Genomic DNA, 9,070 nt, shown 5'->3' with positions numbered 1-9,070 from the left:
TGCAGCTCGAGACAGTGGCGGGTCACATGTCCTCATCCTGTTTGCAAAGCCATGGACTCCGTATTGATGGGAGACTAAGCAGTTTCAGGGTAGGCAAGCTCCTGGCTCTCCCTGAGATGATAAACTGGTGTCTCAAACAAGAAATTAGCTCCTGATGCTCATTCCCCAAGGCCTAATCCAGAAACTGTTGCCAAGAAACACAAATGTCATAGACCTCATGTAAAAAATGTAAGCCTGGGATGCAATAGAGGCAGATTAACATGGTGCAGCATGTACGGCCCATGTACCCAACTAGAAGGAATAACGAAGTGGACCCTAAATAGTTGAAATTCTTCTCTCTCCCCACAGAGTGTCACCCTTGCTCCACGTGCTTCCATAGCTTGTTCAGATGGAAATGTCTGGGCCACAGATCTGACACATCACGCCTGAAGAGAAAGTACTCCGACTCGTAGTCAAAGGATCCCTGTGGTCAGCGTTGGAGTCTGGAACAAGGTGGCATCTCCTGACACATTTCATCCCTGGATCTTGACTACCTCCGGCCTCTCTCTTCTCCATGGCTTCCCTCTGCTCCTCCACCCCTTCCTGTTCTTCCATCTCCTCCCGCCTTTCCTGTCTGTCATTTCCATAACATTTTCTTCCCGGAAAGTCAACAATTAGTCATGCGGCTGTGAATGATGGCCAGGCTTGGGGACTCAGAAGGAGGGAGATGGGAGCCAAGTAGGAGGAATGTGAGTTGCTGTAATCCTGGTGATCAGAGAAGGAGCCCTAAGACGAACGTGTTGACTTGACTGGCTGGTGGAGCGCCATGTTGGGAATAGCGCACGGGAAGAGCAGAAATCCTGGGTCTCACCGACCCCCACTAAGAGTTCAGAGAAGTTAATATATTCTTTTCAGATGGCAACTCAAGAAACATGGTCCAGCTTTCCTGTGGTCCAGCCACTAGTGGGTACTCTCACCCAACTTTCCGTGCCTTCTCGTGTCATCTTTCCAACCCCCAAGTCCTCAAAGTGGGCCCGGCTCCCAGCTCAGCTCATAAAAAGATGATTAGCTGACACATTCGCTTCAAGAGCCCCATCTAATCTGCCTCTTTCCTCTATTTTCCTCAGCCAGCCCATCCCCATGGATACAAAGATGGCAGAAGGACTTGCCTTTCTGTCCTCAAACCTTCGGCGTTTATTTTGGATGTGATTTTCATAGCAGCATGTGTGGAACAATGGGTAGTTTTTAGCTTAGTAGACAGCAAAAAATATAATATATATAATATATTTATATGTTTAAATACTTATAAAGAATAACTAACCTTGTTATTACTATGGGTGACTACACAGATGACAGGGAGAGAACCAGTTTAGAACAGACGAGTCCTGAAAGGTGGCAGCTCATTCTAACTGGGTGTGGAGAGTGTGTTTGGTACTGGTGTACAAGTTGGGTGGGGCTGAGGAGTGGGCAGGGTGCCCAGCGGGGAGTAGGCAGAAGTTGAGGATGGAGTTGGATAGAATATAAATGAGGGAGGAGGGTCCTTGTACACCTATCATATTTCTCCTATTTTTAATCAACTGCCTATGATTCTTCCCTACTTGAGCTACTTGATGCCACCGGCGGCTCCTACAGACCTCCTCCTGCGTTCCTCATAAGCTCCATGCTCTTCCTTCATTCCAAGAACTTCCTTCCTCATTCACCTTTTCCTTCCTTCCCTGGAGGCCTCTCTTTCTTCCTGCTTCCAGGGTAGAAGGAGGGGCTCCTCTGCAGTTACTGGTTCTCTTCTGCCTTGGGGTCTCGGCAGGTGCATTCATCCAAGTCACAGTCAGCAGCGAATGGGATGACCTGAGGGTCAAGGAGAAGATGAGGTGGGGAGGACGGCAGCAAAGTGCCCCAGAGGATGTCTATGTGACTTAAGATGATGGCTATAAAGCACACATTTCCAGGAACCGAAAGCTCTTGTAACAACTCCTCCTAAAATCACCACTGATGTCTAAAACTGTTGCTGTTAATGTTTTTGTCACATTATTGTCAACACAAAATCTCTGTAAAGTAGGTAAGATGAACGTCAATGTTTTCTCTTCACAGAGAAGGCCAAGAGAGTCTGGGCGACTTAACTCAAGGCCACGACACACCACCTGGAAACCCAAGGCCCTATAACCCAGGTCTAGGGCTCTGTGCCCGGATATGCTTAGAGCAATAGAACCCTCTTGTTATCTTTATAAGCATGAGGCTTGCCTTTCTTGAATCAAGGATACACTCTGGCTTGGTGAAACAGTGCATCTCTCTACCCACTGTTTATGGCTAGACTGCCTTTCTGCTATGTAATTATCCCTCCTTCATGCCAGAGACGGTCCAATAGAGTCTGCACTGTTGGCACTTCTATCAACAGATAAACACACTTTTGGGGTGTCCATAACTAGCTTCAGAGAGATGGGGGCATTCGGGACACATGAGGTAAAGTGGCAGAGATTCTACCCTTTGGCATGGACAATTGAGTGAATTAAAAATAGATGTGTTTTAATAGTCCAAGTACACTGGGCAGAAATACCATCTCTTGCATATTTCTGATTCATTAAATTGGCCAACTAGCATCAAATATCTTTGGAGGGCTTTTTTTTTTTAATCCACATTATTGCAAAATTTCAGCCTATTGAATTTTACAGGCTTAGCTTAAGCATACTTGCTAATGTAATAGAACCCAGAGCAATAGGAATAAAAGGCATCAAGAAAAGAACCAGTGTTCAGTATATGATCCAGGGAGGACTCCAGGTAGCTTGTGGTGACCATTCAACATATGTTTGCAATATGCTTATAATACATTTTATAGGATTAATTTAATTATGAAGATTAATAACTGGATATTACTTCCTGCCTCTCCAAGGGGCGGAGGCCATTCTTTCCTAACTTCAAGATGTTTCCTAGAGGGCAAGCAGGTGGGAATTTTTCAGGAGCAAAAGCCAGGGCTTCTCTGAAGGAGGTGCTGCACTGACAATGAGAGAATTAATATTCTTGAAGGAGCTATCCTAAAACACCACTATCCTGAATCCTGTCCCTTTAGAAACCCCAGTGTTTATTCATTGTGACCCCCTCTTCTTGACTGTTGAATAAAAACCAATTGTGATACACCAGAGAAAGCTAACCAAGGCATCTGCTTCATTCCTGGGGCTGCCCCTCCCACCCCCACCCCCAGGTGCCCTCACTTACCTTCTTGGAGGAGAGTGTGGAAGAGCAGCAGTCGCCCCCATCGTAATGGCAGTAGGCTCGGTTGTTGATAGTATCACACCAACCATCTGCTTGGAAAGGCTGGCAAGGAGGTGGGAGTTTAGGGTCCACGCCCAGCTTCATCCCCTCTCCCACTCAGCCCTGCCCAACTTCATGTGCGGAACTCAGGAGATATTACGGGAGAACACCCAAGGGGCATGACACAATTGACCTCCCATTTTCAAGAAGTTAAAATCTCAAGACCATCAGGCCTAAGGAATGATCAAATTTCACCTGTAGAGACTGATCCTGGCCTACACAGGGGTCCAGAATGTTCATCTGAACTCCTTGATGGATTGTTTCATATTCTTGTAATAACAGGCCCTGATATCATGTAGGCTACAAAACAGCTTCACACATTTTATGATTATGATTATGATTATTATTATTATTTTTAATCCTCATCAGAGGGATATGTTTTCACTGAGTTTTAGAGAGAGAAGAAGGGAGAGGGGGAGAGAGAGATAAATCAGTGTGAGAGAGACACATCGATCAACTGCCTCCCACATGCTCCCCGACCAGGGATCGAACCCAGAACCTGGGCATGTGCTCCAACCTGAAATCAAACCCACAACCTTTCAATGCAAGGCAGGGCTGGCTTTAAAATTCCTATGTTATCAGTGAGGAAGTGGAGATGCACAGAGATGACAAAGCTTGCCTGGGGTCTCATAGCTAAAGCAGAGTTTAGGATCAGCAGTCATGTATCTTGACGTTTTGGTGCTTCTCACAGACTATAACTTTCATCCCTGGCACTTATCCTTAGAGATCCTAGCAGTCCTGTGGTTCTATGAGGACTCAAATGATGTCTGTCCAGAGTGCAGTGGCTCTCGGATCTGGGACACCCGTGCGGAGTAGAGACAGTGCGACCTGCACAGCCCCTTGCGCGCAGCAGCTAGACATAAGGTCAGAGCATAAAAAGCTAAACCGTCTCCCTTCACTCCTCTACTGCTGCGAGTTCACAGGAACTAACATGGGAAAGGGGCCCAGGCCAAACCAGAGTTAATGGAGTGTTTCACCCAAAAGGGAATGTGTGATAAGAATAGCTACAAGTGGTTAAAAAAAAAATAGCTCAGCGGCCCAATGCATTGTTTCTCTAGAACCACTCATGAGGGCAATGGTGGCCCACGACATCCTGGAGGGTGAGGCAGCCAGCCCACCCACCCAATCACATTAGCTCTCTCCATCCTGAGTGATGGCCAAATGCAAAGCCTCAGGAAACATCTCGTGGTCAGATTCTTTGGACCACAAGACAGTCAATAGACGCCTGAGTCCTGAGGCCACCTTCCAGTTTACATGTTCACAGCACTTTCTCTCCCCCACCCTCCTTAAATGTCAAATAGAAGGACTATTCTCTATTTTGCTGTGCTTTGATGAGACAGATCACTAAACTCAAATTTTTAAAAAGGCCATTAAATAATTTTTAGCAATTGAGTTACATCAGAACGAGCTCATCCAAGATATTACTTCAGTGTTTTGATTTATTCTACGGGGTCCTGAGGTCACTTGAGCATCATTCCAGATGTGTACCCCTTTGCTGATCACTAAAAAGCTGCTACTTGTGGGGTGGAACTCAACAGCTGTCGCACAGCTGAACAATCATGTCGGCAGCGAGCAGGAAGTAAAAATGAATTCTGTTTTCAACACAGGCCTCGCCGGGCTTAAGAGACAAAGGTTCCAAGAGGAGCATCTGTCTTTGACATGAAGCCAAGGCCTCTGGCTCTGGAGAACAGAGAATAGCTACACCATCAGAATCTGGGTCTCCCACTGCAGCCAAGTAATAGTGCATCCTAACACCTAGTGACGCTCAGAGGTCCTCCCTGGAGGATCAGATACATCTATTGAGATTCCCCCCGAGTTTTTCTTTTTCAAGTGTTTGGAGTTTATTTTCTCATATAACGTGACATCTGTTCCTTTTCCTCCAACCCCGACTGACTCATTGGCACAACGTCATCGGTTCCTCCTTTCTTTTCCATCCAATTGTCTATAAAAGAGACCACCCAAAATACATTTCCCACACAATTAAGTATGGTGGCAGCATGGACAACGTTAGCAGTTGGATGGGAGAATAAAGGATGCCGGGGAATCTTTCTTTCCTACGTGCTCCCCAAGCATGGCTTCTCACCTCAAGAACATGAGGGAAGACACACTGAGAGAGAAGTGGTCTGGGTAACCTTCTAGGTCCCAGTGCACTTCCACTGCCACAACCCAGACAGGCTTCCTACAAGCTGCTGCTCAAACTCTGCTCTTAGAGGGTCGTCTGAGAAGAGATGGGAATTTGTAAGAAGGAGCAGAAATGCAGAGAAAAGGTTGGACAGACCCGAGTATTTAATTTACTATATACCTATTAGGAATAACTGTTCCTCCCCAAACCTGCCAAAGACAACTTCTCCGCCCGAAACAAACAGAGGCTCCCATGGCAACACGGTCCTGGGAAGCTGACAATGGAAAAAGTGGGAAGGGAAAATGACTAATTGATCCCAAGTTTTTAAGCCTCTGTAGACTGGATGGAGACAGGAGATCTAAGTCTCAGTCCCGGAAAGGTGTCCGACCTGGGGTGGCACTCCTTCCCGAAAGAAGCTTTCCCAAGGGAGGGTGCGCGGCTTGGTGTCTCTGCTCAGTGTGACCACCGGTGGCACCACAACACCTACGCCCCATCCTCCCGTCACACCAGGGAACAAAGTGTATTTTTCAAATACCTGGGCCTCATTCCTTTAGAAGCCACATTTTCATTTTAACCATTTTTGACAAAAGAAAAGAGAACCTGTATAAAATGGCGCGCGCACACACACACACACCCTAGGCCTGACTCTGGCTTCTTAGAATCATATTTTGTTGTTTTAAGGACCACAGATACATGAAATTCTAAGGCTTAGTGGAGCCTTAAGTGAATGGCTGAGTCTGAGAGTCTGGGTTGTTCTTCTTATGACCTACGAGCTGGATGGGCCCTATTGTGGTTGTTCCTGGAAGGCCTTTCCGCCAGCCTCTCTGTGCAAGTTGTGTTCCAGGCAGATGTGGTGGCCAAATAAATGGCTACGTGTAAGTGAAGGAATACGAAGAGGAAGGCGCTCAGTCTACCTTACCTATACTGCTTTGGAAACTTCTCAAAAGTAAAGACAATTTCTCATGTTATGTATGTTATCTGGGGATAAACTGTTTAAGGTTTTGCTGGGGAGTTAACCATAGAGATGGTGACCTTGTCTGTTGTCCATGGTTGTAGTCACTCATGGGATCAGTCAACATTCTTTATCCCACACCTACAGGTGCCAGGCACTGTGACAGGAAAATGTAAATGAACAAATAAAACATGGCTCCAGACTGGCAGAGACCCCACGGTGAGCAGGTATGGCTCACTCACATGGTGAGTGCTAGCACAGAGGTGGGCAGGGGAGACCACCCCTAGTCCAGAATTGGGGTGGTGGTGTTGGCATGAGCTCTCAGGGGCTGGCTCTACAGTAGCCCTTGCAGAGGACACACAGGACTGGATGAGAGAGGAAGAGGGGCCTGAGAAAACTGTCAGGGAATGAAGAGGGAGAAGACAGAGAGGTGGGTGGTCCCAGACTGCCTAGCGCAGGGCCTGCCCCGGGAAGATTTCCATCGACTGGCTGACTGGCTGATAATACCTCTATGACTTGAATCAGACTAAGGACATTTTTCTTCTACAGCTTGCAGCAGAAGTCAGGCCACGTGGATGTGTTAGAAAGGTTAGACTTCAGATCTTCTAACCGACAGGTTGGGCTCTCAGCCAGAAGTGACTGTATCCCTTAGGGAAGGTATGGGCAGAATCCTGATTAAGCATCTTGAGAAGGGTTGTGGACCAGGAGAAGATGTGATCAAGTTTTTGCCTGGGGCCTAACACATTTTCTTTCACCCACACCAACTCCCATCAAAACCCTCCAGTGATGTGAATGACAAATCAGCCCCACGCCCATTCCCTCGTGGGCTGTACCAGGCGCAGGAGAAGCCCGCTGTGCACAGCAGCTCTGAGGCTGTGCCCAAGGGGGCCTCTGTTGCAGATACAAGCTCTGTGTAAAAGCATACTGCTTTCTGTGTGTGCTAATTCTCTTTTCCTCTGACCCTTCCCTTGAATGGTGACCTCTGGCCTGATTCTCATTCTCCTTTTGCTGCGTGGATCTGCCTACCATGTCCACACTGCCTGGGCTCCATGGCAAGGCACTCAGCATCTCAGGACCAAAACTCGGGAAGCCTTTGAGGCCACTCAGGGACCCTTGACAACCACAATGCTATTCGCTTATTTTGTTGTTTTAAGGACCATAGATACATGAAATTCTAAGGCTTAGTGGAGCCTTTAATACCATTTAGATACAAAATTCCCATTTTACTAATGATGAAATGGAGCCTTAAAAAGGGGTCATGTCCTGCTTGCAAGGCCAGTTGGTGGCAGCCCTGGGAAGTGAGCCCAAATGTCCTGATTCTTGACCTGATGCTCCTTCTACAAGACCAGGCTCTCATGATGTGATGATTTCATTAGTGTTTTAGTGATTGGGAATGCAGGGTGAGGTTAATTCCCTTGGCACCTCTATAACAAGGACTTAGGTGCAAAGGCATTAATCATGAAGTAAAGCCAGACATCCAACACAAAAGCGAGAAAGCGTCACAGGTATATAACCTCAATTCCCCTGGGCCCCCAGAACCTCACTTCCGATTTTCTCAGTGGTGGGTCTAAGTTTGCCCCCAGCAAGTGCCCTGGCACTGGGACTCCTTCTCATCTTGGGGCTGGGTCGGCCCACAATAGCCAAGAGGCTGATTTCCCCTCCAAGGAAGCAGCACCTCGCTCCCCTCCCATCAGCAGAGGCCTGCAACGCAGAAACGTTTGTTTCTGGCCCCAGAATGCTACAGCCAGGAGTGTCTCTGCTCACTGCAGGCACCTGAGGAAAGAGGAAACGAAGTCCTGCCACTCCTCCCGGGTGCACCCTTTGGGTGGAAGGTGCCAATGAGCTTATGTTTGTGGGTTTCCAACAGTCTTCTGGGGAAATGTAAAACTAAAACAGACAGCCACCTGGAGATGGACTGAGCAGGAAGAGTTCCTTCCATACAGCCTCCTCTGGAAAACCTTCCCCGCTTCCCAGACACAGCGCTCTCCCTGCCTCTGTGTTACTCCGGTACCTTTCATGCACATCCGCCTTGTAGAACTCAATCCTCTGAATCAAGGGCCCGGAGTCTAGTTTCTTCTTAGTCCCAGAGACTAGTTCAGTGCCAACACACAGTAGGTTCTCAACAAATAAACCAATATGATGGTGGCTACCTACATTTCCTACACATACCTAACGGCCAGGTCCTCCTTTTCATGATTCCTTGGCTCTAGAAAGCTTACTGGGCCTGCTGCTTTATAAGAATCACATAACTCAGAGACAGGTCCAGCTGGCAAGGGCACAAGTCCTTTTCTGTTTCTTTTCTTAGTATAAACCTAGACTCTATAGTCAGACACTGGGGTTGAGATAGATTATATATATGTTTATCTTACCAGGTAGAGTATTGGCATATGTTCATTTCTGAGTGGGAAGAGAGAGTAGAACCTACCATCTAAAAGTTCTCCTTTTATAAATAACCCCAACATGTTGCATTGAATTTAACATGACTCTCTCGTTTGTGCAGCTGGGATGATGAGGGAAGGGAAAGTAGCCGGGGCCAAAAACAAGAAGCAGCTGAAAACCAGAGAAGACAAGGCGTGGAACCACGGCTGTCCCGGGGATGTCTGCAGATACCTGTCATCAGGTGGCTGGGTCTTAATAGCCAACCAGGAATAGGGGCCTAGGTGTGGGGCCTCTGCAGGGTGGGGAACTTCTACGTGACTCAGTTAGTGTTGGGA

At 47.4% G+C, this 9,070-nt stretch overlaps 1 protein-coding gene across 1 annotated transcript in view; it reads right to left on the bottom strand.

The window, feature by feature from the left end:
- Positions 1–1,749: 1,749 nt before the first annotated feature.
- PAPPA2 (pappalysin 2) overlaps positions 1,750–9,070 on the bottom strand; it is a gene marked incomplete at both ends in the record, with an annotated part of 219,983 nt that continues 212,662 nt past the window's right edge. Inside the window, 2 exons of the mRNA XM_081113216.1 lie at positions 1,750–1,824; positions 3,187–3,285. Coding sequence (XP_080969342.1) covers positions 1,750–1,824; positions 3,187–3,285 — 174 coding nt within the window. The remainder of the gene's footprint in view (positions 1,825–3,186; positions 3,286–9,070) is intronic.

Source organism: Myotis nattereri (genome assembly GCF_964212035.1).
Source record: "Myotis nattereri genome assembly, chromosome: 18".
NCBI lineage: Eukaryota > Metazoa > Chordata > Mammalia > Chiroptera > Vespertilionidae > Myotis > Myotis nattereri.
The sequence above is the reverse complement of the archived record's forward strand: the minus strand, read 5'-3'. Positions and strand labels throughout refer to the sequence as shown.